At 47.0% G+C, this 22,595-nt stretch overlaps 1 protein-coding gene across 38 annotated transcripts in view; it reads left to right on the forward strand.

Moving 5' to 3' along the window:
* PTK2 (protein tyrosine kinase 2) overlaps positions 1-22,595 on the forward strand; it is a 189,603-nt gene that overhangs the window by 124,635 nt on the left and 42,373 nt on the right. For 21 of the 38 annotated variants that reach the window (XM_069600897.1, XM_069600911.1, XM_069600915.1 and 18 more), the window contains 3 exons: positions 15,930-15,986; positions 18,350-18,447; positions 19,989-20,073. In XM_069600897.1, the coding sequence (XP_069456998.1) occupies positions 15,930-15,986; positions 18,350-18,447; positions 19,989-20,073 (240 nt within the window). Of the gene's footprint in view, positions 1-10,163; positions 10,179-15,929; positions 15,987-17,347; positions 17,369-18,349; positions 18,448-19,988; positions 20,074-22,595 lie in introns of those variants that run through there. The other 17 variants (XR_011259146.1, XM_069600909.1, XM_069600887.1 and 14 more) reach the window with 2 other exon arrangements.

A 22,595-nucleotide genomic window follows, 5' to 3' on the forward strand; every position in this document is an offset into this window, starting at 1 on the left:
TCAGTTGCTGGCATCAGAGGGTGTTTTGTGCCGTGCTCCACAGAAGAGGAGCTATCCAGCCAGCGCTGAGTCATTCCTGAGCACTCCAGTCCTCCCCCGCTGGACTGGAAGTGAGCCTGGGCGACAGGCTGGGAGGCACTGGTGGTCCTCACCGACCTGGGCGCCCCCATGCTCCACAGCCACTCCGTGCGATGCTGAGCTGACACGCTGTGCTGGGCTCATCACGACTCCAGGTGGTGATGAAACACGACAGGCCTCACGGAAGCTTTGGGTCTCATTTCTTCCATTTCCTCATGTCCTCAGCGTTTTTTCCACAGCTGCCCGTTAAGACACTGTGGGTATCACCTCTCCCAACCCCCCAGTCCTGATCCGCCTTCACTGTCCTCCCTGGGCACCCTGGACTGGAGTTCACCCTGCAGCCCCTTCTCTACAGCAGCTCTCAGGGTGCTCCCCCCTTTATTGAATGTAGGTAGGCGATTCCCTTGGCAGAATCTTTTCTCAGCTCGGCCCCGAGGCTCCTCAGTGTCTCTGCACAGCCCACCTATCCAGCCTGCCCCCGTCCTCCACACGGTCTTCACATAGTTCTGTCGGGCGTCCGGCCCCTCTGCCCACCTCCTTCCCCCTGTAGTTCTGCTCAGACTGCTCCACCGGCCAGTACAGCCTTTTCATCATCACACGTCAAAATCTTTCTGTTCTTTAGAGTCAGTGATGCTGTTCCACACGGAACCACCAACCCTTCATTCACAGGCCACAAAGAACGTTCCATGTCCCGTGAATATTTAGTGACTGGACTTACCTCTTAGATTCCTGTTACTCCTTCGTCACCCCACTCATGACTTGCTCCCTTCCGTGGAGTTGGACTCACAGCATGCAAAGACTCTTGAACTCGCCATCCCAGCAGTATGGCTTGCCAAGAGCTGCGCCTTGCACTTAGCTCTTAAGCTGTTAAGGTGACACCTAGATGATCAGGACTTCTGCCAAACCTCAAGATTCTTTCTTATCTGGTAGCCTGGAAACCACTGGGGTGTGCTGTGGTTAACCTCAGCCACCCGCAGACTCAGTGGAGCGCCATGCCTGTTCCCCACGCCATAAGCCATCTGTCTCCAGGATGGTGGGGTGGTGGCTGAGGCTCAGCCTGACTGTGGCCAGCAGTCGTGACCTGCTTTTCTGTCATAGTCCATCCTGTCCCACCCCAGCAAACCCTGCAAGGTGGCTATTAGTCCAGTCTTAGAAATTCCATCATCAGGTGCTGCTGAGTGCCTGCTCTGTGCTAGGCATTGTTCCAGATGCTGGGGTGCACTGGTGGACAGAGCCAGGTTGCTCCCATGTGGAGCTGATGTTCTGTGCAGGGGACAGAGACGCTGAATTAAAATCAAGCAGGCAGATGGAGAGTGAGGGTGGGGGTCCAGGGACGTCCCTCTGAGCAGTTGACTGAATACAGTGAGACTTGGGGCCTGTAGACACTGTGGGACAGTGAGCGCCAGGCCCTGCAGCAGGAACTTGGCAAACTCAGCACCAGCCAGAGAGCTCTGAGAGGCCGGGGCAGGGCAGGTGAGGGCACATGCAGCGAGAGGTGACAGCTCTCTCCTTATTAGGCCCTCAAGGGGCTGTGCATCGTATTAGATGTCACCTTGTTAACCCTGTGACAACCTCCCAAGGTCTTTATTATCTCCCCATTTCACAGACAAGAGGAAAGAAATTCAGAGAGGGTTTGTTCAGTATCACACAGCTTGAAAACGATGGAGCAAGGGCTGAGCTCAGGTCGTTATTGCCCCCTAGGTTATGTTGCCTTTCAGTAACAGTTTAAGGGAGATGACCCCAAGTACAGATGAAGAATCAGCTGGGAAGATGGAGAAACTGGGACTTGCCTGATTCTCCTATTTTTTATACAGTCACAACTGAGAAGCTCTTCCCCAGTCTTTAAAGCTGGCTTCAGATGCCACCCCCTTCTAGAAGCCCTCCCTGCCTATTCCAGGACTCTCCTTCCTCAGAGTTGTCTCGCCTGCCATACATGCCACTATTGTGGATAATCTTTAAATAGATACAAGCTTAGAAACCTTCTTATCCCCTAGACCACAACTCCATCATAGACAAAGACATGTTCTATTTGTCGTTACTGTCTGGGACAGAGTGCTCAGAGATTGTTTTTAGGTGAATCGGGTGCCTGAGCAAGGTGCAGAGTGGTGCTAGGGCTTGGAGGACTGCGCTTTGGTGGGGGAACAGAGGGAGAAAGGCAGGGACCCTCCGAGTGGAGAGTGGCCTCGAGAGCCACTGGGCTCGCAGACTCCCCAAGCACTGGTCATGGTGAACCCTTCTGCATGCACCCCTAGGCAGTTTGGGGCAAGGGGTCTGGAGGCCAGCCAGTGGGAAGGCTGAAGTCTGGATGTCAGCACAAACAGTCCCCAGCTCATGATCACGGGTTCCAGGCCCTCCTGCGTATCTCTTGGTGAGGAAGTAGAGTTTCGGACCATCCTCAGTAGGGTCCAGTTTACAGTCCATGTCCAGTATATGCAGTCTTGTCTCTGAGATCTAGAGTTTCGCTCTAATGTAAGTGTGAAATGAGCTGGTTTATAGAAATATGCAGCAGAATAGAGCATTTCCCTGGGCACCTTCTCCGAGGGCCTAGAGTCAACTTTTCTAGCCTCTGTGTATGATTTTAGGAAACGTGTTTCTTCTGGAGTGCAGTTAGCAGTATCTGGAGAGTCCTTCGCTTGTCCTAAGGGGTCTGTGTGTGTCAGAGAGGGGCACCCTGAGTGGGTGGGGGGTTGAGCAACGTTTGTGTGGATGAAGATTCCCTGGAATGCAGGTGCTTCGGTGAACAAAGCTGAATTTTAAATATTCCAAAGGTACAAACTTTGGTTTTCGGTTGGCTTTTGTGTTTCAAGGCTCTGTTTGTCTGTTTTAAATAACCAGGCCTCTAGTGAAGCAGAGCGACCATAAGTGAGACAGAAATGCTGGTGACCTGTGACAACCACTTCACTGTGCCCGGGGCTCCTGTCACACGTCTGGGTTGTGGTAACGGGGCTGGAGATCAGAAGACCGTGTTCTCTCTCCTGTGTCTGTCACCACAACCAAGGCCATGACCTTTTCCTGTCGTTAGAAATGTTTGGTTTGATTGTCTCTGCTGAGCTCTTGGTGGTGAACACATGTATCACTCTGTAGTGATACTTTGCGATGGGATGTTTATTATAATTTAAAAAAAAATTTTTTTTTTGCTTTGTAACAGATTCTTCTGGTTTAGTTGTTAACCTTGCAGCATCATTCCAGCTATTTAAAAGGGCTTCTCTAATGCGCTATGGAAATTTGTTTTCCTACCCATGGTTTTTTTTTTTGGCATCAGCACTGTTTCAGGGGATGATTTTGGCTTGATACCTAGATCCCTGTTTTTGGGTTTTGTTAGCTTTTTGAAAAATTGTCTTTCCTTATGGTTTGGTGAGTGTGTTGGTAGCAAAATAAGATTTTTGGTAAAAAGGACAGAAGAATTCAGCTATAACTGTGAACATGTTCATTTTTCCTACCTTGTCATTGAAAATTGGGGAATCACTTTTAACCATTTTATGTGTGTGTATCCAAAGAGCACGGACTGTTTCTGGATTGTCAATGAGGATGCTAAATCTTAAAAAAAAAAATTATTTAAAAATTGTCTTATAATTAAAAAATAATAATAATAAAATAAAATTACATATAGTGACTAAAAATTATCCTAAACTAAAAGTTGACAAAATAAATGTTATTTGCATTAAGCTGCTTCATTAGCAAATTCTAAAGCAGCTACTTAATATATGTAGAAGTAGTTTGTGAAGTTCTGTAAAATATTAGGTGGTATATGTGTTGTTGTTCAGCTGCTAAGTCATATCTGACTCTTTGCGACCCCATGAACTGCAGCACGCCTGGCTTCCCTGTCCTCCACTGTCTCCCAGAGTTGGCTCATATTCATGTCCATTGAGTCAGTGATGCTATCTATAATAACTGCGTTTTTTTTCTCCTTTTTTCTCATGGTCTCTGAAGCACTAAGCCTGCTATTCATTGGCTGCGCTGCCACTGCTTTGTAAATACAAGTAGTTACCTACCTACGAGTGAGGCTCAGAGATTATGCACACGCACAAGCATTGTCTTGTTTAAGCCTCAGGACAGTCTTCCTCCCTTTCCCACTTCACAGGTGACCTGGGGTGGCGAGGTGTGGCTCACGTAGCTAGCCAAAGCAGAGAGCCTGGTGCAAACCCAGATCTGGGCTCTGAAACCCACTCTCTTCTCATCAAACCACACGGAGATGTTGGAAGGCAGGAGGTGTCGGTATGAGAATGGAGGAGTATTTTCCTGGAAGAGTCTGACTCTGATTTCAGAGTGGTTTTTTTTCCATTTATCAGGAATAGCAATAGCATAGTGTTGACTCATTTCTGACTGTTCTGTTGGAATCCAAACATCTGCCCTGCCTTCAAGTTTGAATGAGTCTCTTTCTTCTGGTTTACAGCCTAGTTTCACTTTTGGTAACTGATTTAGAAGGTAGTCTCTGTCTATACTGAAAGCTTGATTTTAAGTGAAAGCTTTCAGGATTTGTTTAAGTGCCCTAATTTAGAGTATTGTCGCCTAGTACAGGGGTCCCTAAGCCCCCAGACTGTGGACTAGTACCGGTCCTTGGGTCCTCAGCTTGTTAGGAACCAGGCTTCACAGGAATAGGTGAGCTGCAGGTGAGGGAGCCAGGCTTCACCTACTGCCCCCCTTCACTCAAAGTCACCCCCTCCCTTTGAGTCATAGAAATACCGTCCCCCATAAATCTAGTCCTTGTTGCCAAAAAAGTTGGAGATTGCTGGCCTATTACATGTGAGGCTAATTTTTGTAAATTATGTGCCTTATGACATAATTTAATCAAACTAATGCTACAGATGGTTTTTATGTGCACTGGTGGCTTAACTGGTAAAGAATCCGCCTGCAGTGAGGGAGACCTGGGTTCAATCCCTGGGTTGGGAAGATCCCCTGGAGAAGGGAATGGCTACCCACTCCAGTATTCTGTCCTGGAGAATTCCATGTACAGAAGTCCATGGGGTCACAAAGAGTCGGATATGACTGAGCGACTTTCACTCACCCACTCATGTGGTAAGTATTGGGGGTTTGACTTATTCACAGTACTTGTTTTACTGGAAACGCTTCTGATTCCGACAATCATAACTAGAGTCCTGTGGTCAGTATGGGGTTAGGAGAGACGTTTAGCAGTCTCTGGCTGGGTGGCGGCAGGGTGACTGATCGTGTTGTACCTGAAGGAGGAAGTTGTGATCGGCAGAATACCTTTGCCCTCAACGCCCCCCCTCCCCACCCCCCGTGCTGTCTCCTTCTCCTAGCACCCCTCCTCGCACCATCATTACGGCATCTGGACTCTCCCTCTTCGCACCATTGTTACAGCGTCTGGACTCCTTTGCCTCTCTTGAGATTTGAGGCTGCTGCCTGATTACAGCCCTCTCCTCTCTTGCTTCTACAGGAGTCCCATGGGTTCTGAACTACCCACAGTGTGTGTTGTAGGCTAATGCCCTAAAGAAGCACCAGAGCCAGGCTGGCTTCCTGCTCCTCAGCTGTAGGCTGGAGATGGGCAGACACATGTAGGACCCCCAGCGGGGACACTTTCAGATGAAAAAGAATCCGAATGAGATCAGAGCAATCATGAGTGCAACAGAAATTTACAGAGGATATTTACTCGGGTAAACTCCTTCCAGGCCACAGATCTGTCCTCAGGCCCTTTGGATATAGTTTCCAGAGTAGAGTGTACCCTGCTGCTCCTTGTTGGCCCTACTCAGTGAGGGGCTGTGTACTGCTTCTTCCTCAAGAGCACTCTGACCTGTGTGTTCCGAGCTCTGGTCGGTAGGAAAGTGTCCCTCATGGTGGCCAGGGTTTGGGAGTATTTGGCTGATGAGCCATCTTATTCTCCTTGCTCCTGAGAAATCTGTATGCAAGTCAAGAAGCAACAGTTAGAACTGGACATGGAATAACAGACTGGTTCCAAATTGGGAAAAGAGTACGTCAAGCCTGTATATTGTCACTCTGCTTATTTAACTTACATGCAGAGTACATCATGGGAAATGCGAGGCTGGATGAAGCACAAGCTGGAATCAAGATTGCCAGGAGAAATATCAATAACCTCAGATACGCAGATGACACCACCTTTATGGCAGAAAGTGAAGAGGAGCTAAAGAGCCTCTTGATGATAGAGAAAGAGAAGAGTGAAAAGTTGGCTTGAAACTCAACATTCAGAAAACTAAGATCATGGCATCTGGTCCCATCACCTCATGGCAAATAGATGGGGGAACAATGGAAACAGTGACAGACTTTATTTTGGGAAGCTCCAAAATCACTGCATATGGTGACTGCAGCGATGAGATTAAAAGATGCTTGGTCCTTGAAAGAAAAGCTATGACCAACCTAGGTAGCATATTAAAAAGCAGAGACATGACATTACCAACAAAGGTCCGTCTAGTCAAGGCTATGGTTTTTCCAGTAGTCATGTATGGATGTGAAAGTTGGACTATAAAGAAAGCTGAGCGCCAAAGAACTGATGCTTTTGAATTGTGGTATCAGAGAAGACTTGTGAGAGTCCCGTGGACAGCAAGGAGAGCCAACCAGTCCATCCTAAAGGAAATCAGTCCTGAATATTCATTGGAAGGACTGATGCTGAAGCTGAAACTCCAATACTTTGGCCACCTGATGGTGAAGAACCGACTCATTGAAAGAGATCCTGATACTGGAGAAGACTGAAGGCAGGAGGAGAAGGGGACAACAGAGGATGAGATGGTTGGATGGCATCACCGATGCGATGGGCATGAATTTGAGCAAGCTCCGGGAGTTGGTGATGGACAAGAAGGCCTTGCTTGCTGCAGTCCATGGGGTTGCAGAGTCAGACACGACTAAGCGACTGAACTGAACTTAATGAATAAACTTTGATAACCTTAAAATTTATTACTATTAATACAAGAAGCCCAAGTATCATCATATGAAATATAAAAACAGATATTGTCTGAAGACCCAATTTTGGGCGTTGGTTGTTTTTTTCTTTTTTTCATTCACAGAGAAAAATTTTAAAGGAAGGCTTGAAACTTTTAAAATATAAATTCTGGAATTTGACCTCATGGCTTTCTAGTCGTGTGTCATGGATGCATAATAATTGTGGAATTTATTAAAAATCAAACTGCATGACATAAGATAAAATGTATATGATATTTTTACATGCAAGGGATCATGTGAATGAATGGATATTGTTGTACTTTTGAATTTTTAGCTTTTTAACTCTTTATCCTGGGAATTTCCAAATACAATACAGAAGTAGAGAGAGTAGAACTTATGTAGTGAATCTCCAGATACTCATCACCCAGATTCAGTAACTAAAATCTAGTTGCTTCATCCCTGCCTCCACCCTCTTACTCTTCATTGATTGTCTTCCCTTATAGCTCAGTTGGTAAAGAGTCTGCCTGTAACGCAGGAGACCCGGGTTCGATCCCTGGGTCAGGAAGATCCCCTGGAGAAGGAAATGGCAACCTACTCCAGTATTCTTTCCTGGAGAGTCCCATGGACAGAGGAGCCTGATAGACTATAGTCCATGGACTCACAAAGAGTCGGGCACAACTTAGTGACTAAACCATCACCTCTGATTGTCTTAAAGCACCTCTAAGGCATAGTCATCTGTAAGTGTTGCTAGAAGATGAAGACTTTAAAAGCACTTTCATTATACTATAAGAAAGTTAACAGTAATTCCTTAATGCCAACTGTCCAGTCCGTGTTGCGATTCCTTGGTTAAGGCATTGTCACACTTGGTGTCGTCCAGTTGGGGGTCAGACAAGCGGTGCTGGGTGAGCTTGGCTGTATGCCCCTCCAGTCTCTGTGCACTGTCTGTATTTATCTGTGGAGGAAATCACGTCCCTCGCACCGTGCCCCATGCCCTGAGTCTGGCCAGTTGCAGTTGTGTGACGCTGTGCTGTGCGGGTCCCTCTCTGGCCCCTGTATTCCTGAATTTCCTGTACTCTGATCGTTAAGGTTGAGAGGAGTTTGGTCAGGGAGTTGGGTGTGGGTTGAGGGAGGCAGGTGGGCAGATCTCAACGACACAACTCACGTTGTTGTGATCACAGCACACTCTGCGGAAATGTGACCAAGTTGTTTCCATTCTTCTCGTTTCTGCTCCTAGTGTGGACTGGTGGCAGTAAGCTGCTGCCATTCTCACCCTGAGCCCTGCCCTCTCGGGCCCACCCTGGGTCCTCAGCTTTCTTGACGGTGCCCTGTGGTCTGCAGTTGAGCTGTGTGTGCCAGCTGCGTCTTCTCCATCACGTGGTGTCGCCCATGCATATTAGAGGGTTGGTCCGCCCTTGTGTTGACCCCACTACGACGTGTCTGCTGTGGCCCTCACCGCACTGCAGTTGCCATGTCTCCAGCTCCAGGAGGGCTGGCGTGTGTCTCGTTCATCCAGCAAGTGCCTAATAGAGAGAGAGTTGGCTTTCAAGAGGGTTTTCAGTACATGAATGACAGTGAATGAGGAGCGGATACTGGTAGGCGGAGGGCTTCGAAGCCTTGTTTTCAGCTACCCTGGCTCCAGTTTTTTATGTGAAAGCAGTTTATTTGAGGTGTACGCTTAAGGTCTGCGTCTTTGCTGATGGTTTGGGGGAAAGTGCTGATAAAGCTCTTTTACAGATCAAGAGCCGCTAGCTCTCCACACTGCTCGCTCTCCGCTCTGCTCTCTTTGCGGTTGACGTTAGCTGCTCATGAGAGCCTGTGTCCATGGGTCTTTGTTAACTTGTGTCATTGTGTGTCAGCTTTATTCTTCATAAAGGCATCTGTACCTTTGCTCGCTCCACTAGCTTTGTGGAGCTGGCTGACCTCTTCATGTCTTGCTTAAAACTTCAGTATCTAGTGCTACTCTTTCCTAAGAGGGAAAACTGCATTTTAAAATATTAATATGTTTCTCAAGTCAGTTATATTAAGAAATCAAGTGTACCAGTAGTCACATAAAAGCATTGCAACTTTGTACTTGTCTTTATAGCTATGCCTTACAATGTAACATAAGTTTTCTCTGGTATTGAAATAATGTGTTTCTGTTTTTCTCTTCCCTCCTCCTGCCTCTATATAAGGAGTCAGTCACTGCCAACCTAAGGTTAAGAAGGCTAGGCGCTTCCTCCCCTTGGTCTTCTGTGCCCACGAACCTCCTTCTGCGGGTACTGCACTCAGCTTTTGCACAGGCTCTCCTCTTAACCACAGCTGACCACTGCGGCCAGGCGGCAGTCTAACGATGCTTGTAGATGGTGCCGGCCCTGGGGTCAGTGTAGTGCTGCCTGGCCGGGGCCTGTGGGCTGGGGTTCAAGGTGACTGTCTGTGGGCCATCTTGATAGAAGACTCTTTGTTTGCCTGTTCGCTGGTGTTTAAATGCATGACAGGGCGAGAAGTCTCTTCCCGTGTCATCTCAGTGTTTTCTCAAAGGGGCCGGCAGGTACCACACCTTTCCCTTGTGGGTTTCCTAACACGGCATGTGAGTGATGGAGGAGGATGGTCCCAGTGAGCCCCGGGGTCTCCTCGCCTGCTTCGTGGGCAGATATTCAGGGATGCTGCAGAGGACAGGCAGCCAGGGCCCCGGAAGCGTTATCAGGAGAGGGAGATGATGAGGGTGTAGCAGCCGGGACGGTCCTTCTGCAGATGCTGTGTAGATGAGAGGAGGTGCATCGGCAGAGCCCCAGGAGGAGCGGCGGGAGCCCCGGGGCCCCCTGAGGAGGCCTTCTGAGGGCTGTCCCTGTGCACACACTAATGACCCGTGGTTCTCATTTCTGTCCAAGAGGATGCACGTTCTTTGTGAGGATAGTAGACTTGTCTTTAACATTTAACGGTGAGAAGCAATCAAATTAGCCTTGCTTAATGTGGCAGAAACGCACCTAAACTGCTGTTTACCTGGGGTAATGTGAGGAGGCTTCAAACTCGCACTAATGCCCTCAAGTCAAGTAAACATGCTGACTCCTCCATCCTGCAGTCTTTCTTTTACCTTCTGAATTAGACTGGGAGGGGGTGGTTTTTGTGTTTTCCTTACACTATGATTTGCTTGTCATTTTAATAGTGTTTTCCCTTCTCTCCCCCTCCCTTCCTCTTTCTCCTCCCCTCCCCTTTCCCTTCCTCTCCCTTTCTTTGCATGCCACCTGGATCCACAGATGAAATTAGTGGGGACGGTAATATTTATTTTCATGTTTGTGTTGCTAATGTGAGATAATTATTTATGGATATAAATACCACTCAGTTTTTAATGAAAGGCAAAATGTGGCTTAGATCCAACAGAGTATGTATGAAACAAGTGATGGTGTGAACCGGTGATCTCTTTAGAGTTGCTCAGGGTTTCAACCCAAGAAGGGTCTCCATCAGTTTCTTTACCACGTCTCACTGGTAAACTTGAGTCGTGTATATTCATAGAGAATTTTAGAGATATCATTATTAGAACTAGAGATAAACGGAAATTGTCAAAACTGTTTCATTCCTCAGTAAGTGGGAGAGAGTCACACACTTTCCCACATTCGTGTGTATAGTGACTTTTAGTCGGGAGTGGCGTGGAGGAAGGAAAGAAGGAAGAGTGATTTCTAAGAGTCACAGAGACAAAAGCAATTAAGGAGCTGTCAGCATTTGTTTTTCAGGCAGTTGAGGGCACCACTCCATAAACTAGAAATTTAAAAGTCACGTGCAGTGCCTTATTGTTCATTTCCCTTGTGTGCTGCCTGCATGAAGCTTTGTACTCTTTTATAATAAGGAGTGAGATTTTATAAAATAAAATTAAGGGGGATTATACCTTTCCTCACTATTCAATGAGAAAAATACTTTGACTGAAGATTCCGTCTGTGCTCCTGTCTGTCGGGTCAGTGACGTGATCCTTACGAGCAAAGTGCTTGCAATGAAAGGTCTGAACTAAGTGTGACGGGGAGAATGTGTCTGCCTCCCGGGACTTGGAGCCGGAAGGTCTGGGCTCTGTGTCCCGGCTGATTGCTTGGTGGAGGCTGGTTGGAAGCTCCTCCGTGGAGGGTTCCCCGTGTGTCTGCCCTTTATCTGTGTGACTGCCGAGTCCCCCAGCAGGGATTCCGAGTGTAGCTAGGTGTTGTCTTCACTGGTGAGCAGAGGGGTGAGAGACTGACTGTCCAGGGCTGCTGGGTGAGTGGCCAGGGCCCAGGCTCCAGCCTCGCCGGCTGACCAGTTGGATGACCTGCAGCAAAGCACTTGCTCCCTGGAGTCTTCATGTGTAGAAGGCCTCGGTGGTTGTTTAAGAATTACTGTGAAAGCATACAAATTTAAACAGATGAGTACAAGCAAGTAGTTATTACCACATTGTTTATCTAAAGAAAACATTTTTTTTTGCATTTTCCTCACATTTGGATTTCCCAGTACTATGAAACAGGGTGAGTATTATTATCCTCATTTACAGGTGAATCTGCTGAGCCCTAAGGATTTAATCCTTGAGTATAAGGCCCAAAGTCCAATTATAGCCCACACCTGTTTTTGTATTGCTCCTTGAGCTAAACAGAATTATTATATTTTTTTAAATGGTTGAGAGGAAAATCAAAGAATGTGGCATCAAAACTATGTGAAATTCCCATGTCCATCAGTAAGTTTCACTGGAGCACAGTCATACCTTCGGTCATGACCAGTCTGCTCACCCCTGCAATTTAAGCGGCAGAGTTAAGTGGTTGCAGTGGAGACTGTGAGGAGCAAGTCTAAAATACCTACTCTCTGACCTTGTACAGGAAAAGTGTGCTGACCCTGGCGCAGGTCACAGAGCAAAGCATCACCCTTCCTGGCTTCCTGAAGCCCTCCGCCCCCTGCCCCCACCCACTCCACCTACCGTCCCTGCGGCCTCCAAGGCTGACCGCAGGTTCGCCTGTCCAGGTGGCGTGAGGAGCTGTGATCGCTCGGTCGCACTGAACTGCTGGGCAGTGGCGTCCCCGTGCATGCGCTGCTCTGGGGGTGATGCGTCCTCAGGCCCGCCAAGGGCAGCAGGCCCAGCCTGGAGGTGGGGACAGACTCTCACCGCCTGCCCCCTTCCCCACAAGGGGACGAGGGCACCCAGGAGGTTGGTGGGCTGCAGATCCTGGTCCAGTTCTGATATTTACAGCCAAGTGTCCGCTGCTCCGTCCCTCCCACTCTCCAGACTGGGCCTTCCCAGGGACTCCAGAGGCATCAGGCCCTTGGGTGGCAGAGCAGAACCCGTGTGCGTGTCCAGGTTTCCGGAGCGACTTTACTAGGTCTGGCTCACCACCTTTGAAAATGAGAACTTGATACTTTTCCCTCCTCATTTCAGTTGTCAGTTTCTGTCCTTTTAACATGTCTTCCCATCATTTTTATTTTACCACATACTGTGACACCAAACACTGTAAATTACAGTGTTATCCAGGGTTTCAGAGGTCACCATTTTTCAAAGTATTTATTTTGAAATATTCAAATCATGGTCTGAAAAACCTTTCAGATTACAGTGTTATGCATGGTTTCAGAGGCCTCCATTTTTCAGAGTGTTCATTTTGAAATATTCAACTCATGGTTTGAAATTGTCTCCCAAGTGCACAGACCCACAAAAGCCTACCTGAGCACAGCCCAGAGCAAAGCTGGACCCACGTTGGGGGTGAAGTCCCCGAGCACACTTAGGGGAGCGTGCTAGGTCTCAAGACGCAGGGGGTCTGGTCTCACAAGATGAAGCCCCCAGAAACACGGAAGGTGACAAAGAGCAGAGCTTGGAGCGCGGTGGCTCGGACGCCTTCCTGCAGGGCCCTCCAGTGCCTCTGGGGGCCTCGGGTTCCAGCCTGGGAAACAGGATGATGAGAGCAGGACCCTCCATGTACGATTTTCCTGAGGTTAAGCAATGGTGCGCGTAGTTGTTTGTGATGGTGTCTGGCAGGTGCCCAGGTCTCCGTTAGTCGTGACCACCATGATTAAGTGGAGCACACACAGCTCTTCCCTTCATTTGTGCTGAGATTTTTCAACCTGCCTACTTTTCCCTTATGTTTCCCTCCTACCATATTTGGGGGACAGGTGGTTTCCGGGTGGCCTCCAGTTGTTCAGGGACCGATAAGTATGTAAAAGTACCTCTCACATCAGTGTCGTACTAGCCCATCATCGTAAAAACCAGGAAAGAAAATGGAAACTAGAACCAAATCCATATCAAGAGTTCTTGGAGAAATACGCCAAGTATTCTCACCTGAAAAGCCCTTCTATCTATAGAAGGTCACGGTAAACCTTTGTAGGTGCACGTGCCTTCACCAGTGTTGACCCTGCCACGTGAGAACCAGCTTGAGAAGAACACAGCAGCAAGAACTCCCTGTTCACCTGGCGTCACAGTATCCACACCCACATTGACCACGAGTGACGCCCGGGTGTTTGGGATAATCCCCAGAGCTTTTTTTTTGTAGCATTCACGTAGCACCAAAAGACAGAAACTGCAGACTCTTTCTTGTGATGGTGTAAACTAAAGTGTATGCAGCTTGTTTTTTTCCCAAATCAGTTTTGTGTGCCAGCCTGATGTATGAGCCATCTTCTTTTTTCTCCCTGCGAGCAGTTCAGAGGTTGTCTCTCTGCTGAGGGTTTTGTAAAAAGAGGCAGTCCTGGGAGCTGCTGCAGCTCCACCCAGAGGGCTCCTGCCAGGGAGGTCTCAGAAGCAGAGGGCACCAAGGAGATCGCAGCCCTCAGTCACCTGTCATCTGCAGGGCCCACCGCAGCTTGGCGTGTGTCTCTGTGATCCTGACAACCCCCGCAGGCGGAGGTGTTCTCATCGGACACGTGAGGGCACCGCTGAAGCCCAGACAGGGGTCTGTGGGCGCCCGCGTGCAGCTCTGCCTGGCCTGGCTCCTGCGCCTCAGGCTCACGGCCCCCCTTGCGTACCTGGAGTGCACGCCTTCTTTCTGTTCAGTGGGCACTCACCGGGTGCCTCCCCAGTGCCGGCTCTGCTTTGCAGGCTGAGAACAGGACTGTAGATGAGCTGCAGCAGGGCCCGCTGCCCCGGGGGCTCTGCTCCCAAGAGCCAGGGGACCAGCAGAGAGCTGGTAGTGACGGGCCCTGAGCAGAGCACACTGGGCAGCGTGATTGAGAGTGGCTGGGGGCCAGGAGGGCTCTCTGAGGTGGCACCCAGGCGGCAGACACTGTTACTTAGGGAGATGGAAGGACGGGCAGACAGTGACCCCAGTGGCCCTGGGAAGCCCGCTGAGTCCTGGGCCCCTGACATCTTAGTGGAGCCAAGAACCCAGGGCAGGGCCTGATGATGACTCCAGGGCAGCTCTGGTAACAGGGCGGCTAGGGGAGGGAGGCATGGCCAGAGTTCTGGGCAGTTCTGTAGCAGAATCCAGCCTCCTCAGGGTCAGCTAATGTGTTTTGCCTCTAAGGGGGTGTGTGTTGTATGTGAAAGAGGACCATGGGGGTGGGTCTGTGGGTGCAGGAGATCAAGTCGCCACACTGCCGACAGTGTGGACGGCTGAGGGTCCACCTGTGTGGCCTTAGCCTGACACTGTCCCCCACTTAGTCCTCTTCCTCACCCCAGCCTTGGCGGCACACTCTGTCCCCAAATTTCATTTCACAGTTTCTGCTCAGCCACCTTATACAAAAGCAAGGCTGCAGACCTAGAAACTACCACCACTCCTGGCATCCATTGAGAACAGGATGTCCTAAGAACAAGATAGGGGAGAGAAATGTAGGAATGTAAGGTGTGGGATAGATTAAATAATTTTTTTCTTTAATCCTGAAAGTAGTAATATTTGTAAACACGGAAGAATACCATAAATTATCCCCTGTCATACAGGGCTTAGGAATAGGTCACGTTTGCCAAATACCTGAAGGAATGCCTGTTTATGGACTTTGTGTTCTGCCAGTTGAAGTTGTTGTTACTTGAATTACTTTTAATGATGATGACAAATTAAGAAATGAATTCTTCGAACCACTTTTACATTTGATCTCAGTTGTTAGCATAGCAGTATGCAGAACAGTTGACGTTCTAGTGACTATAAACAGTATATAGTCTCTGTTGTCTTTGGTTTCTATAATTTTAATATCTGAGTGAAGTAATAATGGCAGCACAGAAGAGAGAGCTTTAAATTCTTTAGAACTTATAGCCTCCTCTGCTGGCCCAGCAGCTTAAACCCTGTGCACAGAGCTACTCAAGGTTTTTGTCTTTCCAGTACGAGAAAAACAGAGAAGACCCGAGTGATTTTTCAGTGTAATTATTATCCAAGTGAGTGTGTGTTTTCCTCAAAAGGAGTTTTCCCCCCATTAATATGGAGGTGGGTCGTTAAGTTCCTGCATTACTGAGAGGAATTAGTGGAAGCATTGGAACTTATACCAGAGAAGAACTCGATTTCTATGCTATTCTGATTTTATTATTTTTGACACATCTTTTACCCTTTTGACATGAATAGACACTGTTCAAATATCTGAGTGAAAAGTTACAAGAGCAATTCCTGGGTTGCTTTCACTCTGAACAGATAAAGTAAGTTATCTCAAACGTCCGCGTGCCGTTTTGTTTTCTGAAGAACATGCAGAATATGCTGTGAGGTCTGATTGCGAATGAAGTCTGAGCTGTGCTTGGAGAAGCCCCAGTGGACGGCGGTGCGGCTTTGCGCGTGTGCTCCGTGTAGGGAGGCGGGGCTTCACCGTCAGCCCCAACCGCTTGGTGCATTTGAGTCGTGCACACAGTCATTTCCTGTCTTCTGTTTTCCACAAGGGTTTTCTGTGTCAGTCTGTGTGCTCTCTGAGGAACAAGTCTGTGTATTATGACATGGTGGACCGTGATGTCACCTTTATTTCCATAAATGACTCATGTGTGAGCAAAAATTGAGTAATAGTGTTTTAAAAATATGTCAGCATAGCAGGGGATGCAGGCAGATCATTTTGCCTTTTCAAATTAGTTCAAGGCCAGGGGGTCGGAGATTTAACCTCTTCCAACATACGTGTTTCCTCTCCTACAGAAACAGATGATTATGCCGAGATCATAGATGAAGAGGACACTTACACCATGCCCTCCAGTGAGTAGCTTTGGTTTTGCTCCTGTTCAGATTTGACAGAGTTTTAAATATCTTGTGTTTAAATGTTTTAGATGTTTATTGTCATTTTACTACCTTGTTGAGTTCATAGTAGAAATACTCTCTGCAGCCTTCCGTGCCCACTGCCAGGTCAGAAGCCTGAAACTCAAATATCTATCGTAAGTCAGTTCAGTTATGGGGATTTTGTAATCTTGTGCTCTTGCTCTGTGATAATATATAACATTTAATGATTAAAGCATTTCCTGTCTGTAGGAAATTAGTATTTAAACACACACACACATACAGTTCTTTGAATGCACACCTTTTAATGAGTCACATTTCCCCTCTGAGGTTTCATTTCTTATTGCCCTTGACTAAGCAATTACAAAGAGCTTCCTGCATCCAGTCCTTCCAGCTCGGGTGGGAGGTGTGGGGAGAGCAGGACTCCTTACCACCCCTCGCCCCCCAGCAGCCCGGCAGTGTCACCCTCTACTTCTCTGCCATGCGGCATGATGGTGAGGAGAGCCTGGGAGCCCCAGCTTTCCAGGTGGAGTGTGTATAGTCCCAGCTCTGGAAAATTTCAAGGGCATGTCTCAATTAAAAAAAAAAAGTTAACCCTACCTCTTAAAGAGGCCTGATTAGGAGTCCTCCTTTTAAGCCTTCGAGGCCTAATAATTCAGCATCTAGTATCCTGGTTTTAGTAAAGCTCTGTGTGTTTGTAAAATGTTTCAGATTCTTTACCCTGTTGTATAAATATTTTGAAAGTTGTTCTCAATAGATTTCCTACACATGTTGGATTTACCAAAATAAAGAGAAATAGCCCAGTCAACTCAACCCCGTGGGTATCCTGCAGGGAAAAAGGTGGGGGTGGGGTGCTGAACTTCTTTCCAAGGGCTCCCGGGTTGGTGATTTGAAACGGAGGCAAGAGTTGAGACTTAAATGTGTTTACTGTGACTCACAGTAGCAATTTGGAGAAATGTCTAAATTTTGGTTTCAAGGTTCGGTTAGCCACTTAGTCTTTTGTACATTCTTGCAGACTGTCCATATTTTTATTTGTATATTATTCATAGTTGAGTAGTAAATGTCCAACATGCTAACTTTTATCTAAACCCCAGAAAAATGGGTTATCGTATAAGGAGTTTATGGGATAGAAATGCAAAGCGTTGTACATCACATTGTGTTAGCTTGAGGATATTGTGTTGTCACTTGTGTTTGGTCCTCTTTTTTGTGTCATGTTAGTAGTCAAAATATTTGACAAAATAAATATAGAAATGTACTCTCCGAGTTTGTTGTTTTTAACCTGATTGCTATTAGTTATTTCTAAGCAAGGTCTTCACTTTTTTTCTCTCTTAATTGCGATACAGAAAGCTATGGAATAGATGAAGGTAACAGGATTCCTTTAAAATAACTGCATTTGCTTGCAATTGCAACCCATGGAATGATACGGGATGTCTCAGTTTCCAGTTAACTTTTATTTTTAAACTTTTTCATTGGTTTACTCATGCTGTTAAATCAATGGAACTACCAGCTAAAGTGATTTTAAAGAGGAAAATGACCATCTAAAATTTGGGTTGAATTTTCCATGTGATTTCTAATTTGACAAATTAGAAGAAATCAAAATACCAAGCAGGTCATTGGATTAAAATCATCTCCTAGGGTCCCAGTGGGTAGTTTCTTTCCATGTGCCTCCAAATAATTGGGTTTGTATAAATCATGACAATTGAATACATTAATTTGAGGCTGATGCTCTCAAAAATATAAAATACTCGTAATCTGTTATGTGATACATTCAACCTTGTTCCCAAATCTTCTGACTTAAAGCTGGTCCTAGAAGCTACCTCTTTAAACTCGTTTAGCTCCGTGAATAATATAGATAGGATTATAATGAAGTGGAACACTCTTAAACTTTTAAAACACGAACTTACTCATGCCACAGTTTTTTCCCTCCATGTCTACAGACTTTAGTTACTTGTGAAATAATTGCTTTAAATAACCATTTGTAGACTTCATATATTAATACCTGAACTAATAGTATATATTAATTAAATATACAAACTTGGAGCAATTATTTAGCAGACTTATCAAATTAATCAACTGAATCAGACATTCAAAAATATGAAAAAAAAACCTACCTTGTAAAAAACTCATCATTTTTATAATTAAAGCAGTGCCATAACAGTTACATAAATCCCTTTAAAAATACTCGTTTAAGAGAATTCCACTCTGTTTAAAGCATTTTCATAGAATGATGTGCCACAAATGAAACTCTTACTCATCGATGATGATGAAATGAAATGTGTCCCATGTTTTCTGCACTGGGGATGTTGCACTGAAGTGTCTTCTGGTGTGTGGATCGTGTTTTTCAGCCAGGGACTATGAGATTCAGAGAGAAAGAATAGAACTCGGCCGGTGCATTGGAGAGGGCCAGTTTGGAGACGTGCACCAGGGCACCTACACGAGCCCGGTAGGTCCTGTCGGGCGGCGCCCCCATGCCTGCGCCGCCTCCTGCATGGCCTGTTCCTGTCGGTCCTCGTGAGGCCCTGCTTCCTCAGGGTGTTTCCTGTCGTCCTCTGCAAGGCTTATCATATACATCAGTTCACTTGCTATGTTCAGAAACCCACACTGGCAAAGTTAGCTCCTGAGAGCTGGTCTGTCTTTTATTCGTTCTCATCTTTCATTCAGCCTGTGTCATCAGTAACCATTCTATAGCCCTTTGCCCACATGCTGCCCCGAAATCTCAGGCTTAGCATCCATCTGAAGCCATGCATCTTTAGAGAGCAGTGCTTCTATTGTCTTATGAAAGCACCATGTTCAGTATTTGAGTGTGAATTGACAGAAGCGACTGATTTATGGTCTTACGGAAGTTTCTGTTGTTATTCAGATCTCTTGTAAAAATGGGCGTTTTATGTCATTTCTGAAATGCATCAGTCAGCCTTAGGTTCACACAGAGGTAGAAGTCAGTGGTGCTGTCCTAGAAGTTTGCCATCTCAAATTCAGAGCAGTGTGGTGTGTCGCTGGAGACTGTGAGAAGACCCCGAGCTCAGGCGTTCAGCAGACAGACCTCTGTGCCAGCCAGCTGCTCTCCTCTGGGGGCCTGGCGACCACTCCCTCCAGAGTGGTCCTGCCACATGGGCACACCTCCCACAGGGTTGGAGAGGGACTGTAGTCCCCCGGGTCTATGTTAGTCTTGTGGCCATTTATGTTGCTCTTGCTTGAGAGCGTGTCCTAGAATCAGTGTACAGTTAGCATGAAATCTAAAACAAATTAATGCAATTGAGGATACTTTTAAGATACTCAAAATAAAGATGCACCCTGGCCATGACTTGTAAGTGTGCCTTTCCATTTAAAAGAAAAATATTAAAAGTGTTTGTTAATTCCACAAATATTTATTGAACACATACTATGAATCAGGTTGCTGTTCTAATGAGGTGGGGTTTTTTTTGTTTGGTTTTTTTTTTTGGTGAATAGGGCACCTGAAATAAAACAAATAGATGGTTCTGGAAGGGACCACCCAAAGCCAAGGATAGGATAAACACATACATTTCCAGGGTAGAAGCCACAGGGCCACCCCCTCCCCTCCTGCAGGTCTTTGCTCTCGTCCCCTCTCTGCTCTCTCTCCAGGAGCTTACCTTCTAACCTGCTCTGCGGCGTCTCAGTGTCTCGCTCGCGGTGTCTGTCCGTATCCTCCCCTGGGACATCAGCTGGCGGTGCACAGGGTTGCCGGCCCTTGTTCCCGATGCAGCCTGAGCCCCTGCAGGAGTCCCGGAGGCACCACGGGTGGGGGGTGGGTGTTTGTGGGACACGAGTCACCTGCAGCATTTTACTTACACGTCTGCTTTCTGGGGATTTTCTACAGAGGATTCTAAGTGTTCCTCCCACTGTTAAGATATTATAGCTCTGATTCTGTCTGATCCAGAATCCACAGAGGTGCAGAATAAACTGCCCTTCCTGAATGTGCCCACTGATTAACACAGAGACCTCTTGTTCCATGTGTCCCCATCACAGGAGAATCCAGCTTTGGCGGTTGCAATTAAAACATGTAAAAACTGTACTTCGGACAGTGTGAGAGAAAAGTTCCTTCAAGAAGCCTGTAAGTTTGTAGACATTTCTGCGGGACTCCATTTTGACTTTCTGTCTATGAAATCCAAACGGTCTCTGAAGAAGAAAAATAATGTTTTGACTTCTATGAGGCAGCTACATTTATTCTCTTGCCGTGCAGTTCATATCTGTATTTGTCGAGGCTCATGGGTACAGAGTTCTCTAGCGGGGCTATCACGTTTGGGGTGTGAAGGCAGATTGACTTACTGCCCCATCATCCCCTGGCACTTTGTACCGTAACTATCTCTACACTGGGGTTGGGCAGACGTAGTGATGCCTGCAGGTCCTGGAGTTGGGCAGTGAGCAGGACAGACACAGTCCCTGCAGGATGGAACCCGAGAATGAGTGGGGAGCAGGGCCCAGACCATCCCGAGGGGCTGCCGTAGAGAGTCGTGTGTGGCAGGTCCTCTCCTGAGGACAGCCCTGTGGAGAGCAGGCCCTGGTCCTGCCTGTGTGCACATCAGCTCCTTCCCCCCTGCCTCTGGCTGGGTCCTTCATCCTGCTTCCACGGGGCTTGTTCCTCCCGACCAGCAGAGTTGAAGGGCCTCTTGTTCAGAGGCTTTGTCGCGGGAGCCTGGTCTTTCCCTTCCCAAGTGTCCATAATTAAATACACGATGTCTCTCTCTCCCTCTAGACTGTAAGTCTCAGTGGGGACAGGGACCGTGTCTGTTTTGCTCACGGCTCAGCCCCAGAGCCAGCACAGCGCTTAACTCACAGAAGTTGGTTGTAGCTGTTGGTCGCATGAATGAATCTTGGTATCTTTCGTCACATGTACATGGAATTTCGATAAATATTTACCACCCAGCGGCCCAGTAAGTGATAAGTCATGGAGTAAACCAGATGGTCACTTCATCAGTCAAGTCAGAGCAAGTCCTGATCCTGTTCCTTGGTCTTTGACTGGAGTACGAGACAGGGCCTGGCGATGACTTCCGCCTCAGCTAGTGTGCTTCTGCAGGGCGTCGAGGCTGAGAAAACATGGACTGCGTATCAGCCAGCATTACCTAACAGCCTGTGTGCTTTTCCTTTGGTGGTAAAGTGCATTATATATTTCAAAAATGTACGCTTTTAAAATTTGCTTACCTTTCTCTAAAATTTTTCCGAGTAGGTATTGTGATTTTTGTAAGACTTTGGAATCATAATTACAAAAATCAGTTTTAGCATTTTGTAAGTAGTCAGGTCAAACTAACCTTGTTTTCTTTTTGAAAGGCTGTAATTTCAGAGAAACATGCTACAGGCAGTATACCTAAAATCCTGCAGGGCTTTGACAGGCTATATATGTAAGTGTGGCAGTATGTCCTAGATCAGGGGTCATTAAACTCTTTCTATAAAGCACCACGTAGTAAATATCCTGGGCTCTGCAGGCCAGGTGGTCCGTGTCACGGCTGCTCAGCTCTGCCATCAGTGTGTGGAAGAGCCACAAACAACTCAAAAAGGAGCGAGCAAGACTGTGTTGCAGTGGCTCTGGTTTGTGGAAGCCAGCAGCCACCCTGGCCTGCGCGCCTGGCCCTGGGTGATGAGTCAGACTGCTGCGCCTGGTGGGCTTCAGTCCCGCAAATGGTTTCCTGGCGGCCGCAGTCTCCTCTTAGCCCTGCTCTGTGCAGTATTCTCAATAATTACTCCCAAGGAAATAGAAAAGCTTGTTAACTATATGTTAAGGGTAACAAAACCGAAAGTGATGGTAAGTCAATTGAAAATCAGAGTAAATATACTGAGTTCCTGAATGTCTATCCCAAGCCATCACACTATACTGAAGTGATGAACTGTACTGACAAGATGACTTTCAGTGGTACATTTTGGATTTTGTGCCAGGTATTGATGTGTGTGGTGTTTTCTGTTTGTTTCTTTGTTTTAAACTAACAGGTCCTATTTTTGAAATGTGTGGGAAAAATTGAGGGGAGAATACCTTAAGGATTTGAGTTCTCTTAAGTGAGGGTGTGGTCAGTCTGCAAGAAGAGCTACTGTAGTCCTTGGGTGCGATGGTAGGATATATAGTCTTCCTTATGTACAAGTTTTACATCCACAGATTCAACCAACCATGTGTTGAAAATATTGAGAAGAATCCCAGAAAGTCCCCAAAAGCAAAGCTTGACTCTGCTATACTCTGGCATCTGTGCGCATGGTGTTCACGTCGTATTAGGTGTTGCAGGAGATAGTCAAAGTACCTGGAGGCTGCGCAGGCTGCATGCAAATGCTGCGCTGTTTTCAGATGCACTGGAGCATCCACAGAGTTTGGTTTCCCCCCAGGGGTCCTGGGCCCTGTCCCCTGTGGATGTGGAGGGTCAGCTGTGTGGTATCTAGAGTGAAAGCAGAGAGGCCTGTCCTCCCCAGATAGACCCGGCACTGAGCTGCAGTCCACACTGGGCTCCGTACTAGAGTGGGTATGACGAGACATTTTCTCCTGCGTTGTTGCTCGTGTTCTTGCTTAGCAACATAAAAATCAACCCTGAATTGGTCCCCAAAATTAAAACAATTTTTTTTTTCATTTCAATAGTCTGTGAAATCCAGGTGCTTTGG

Source organism: Ovis canadensis, chromosome 9, assembly GCF_042477335.2.
Source record: "Ovis canadensis isolate MfBH-ARS-UI-01 breed Bighorn chromosome 9, ARS-UI_OviCan_v2, whole genome shotgun sequence".
Lineage (NCBI taxonomy): Eukaryota > Metazoa > Chordata > Mammalia > Artiodactyla > Bovidae > Ovis > Ovis canadensis.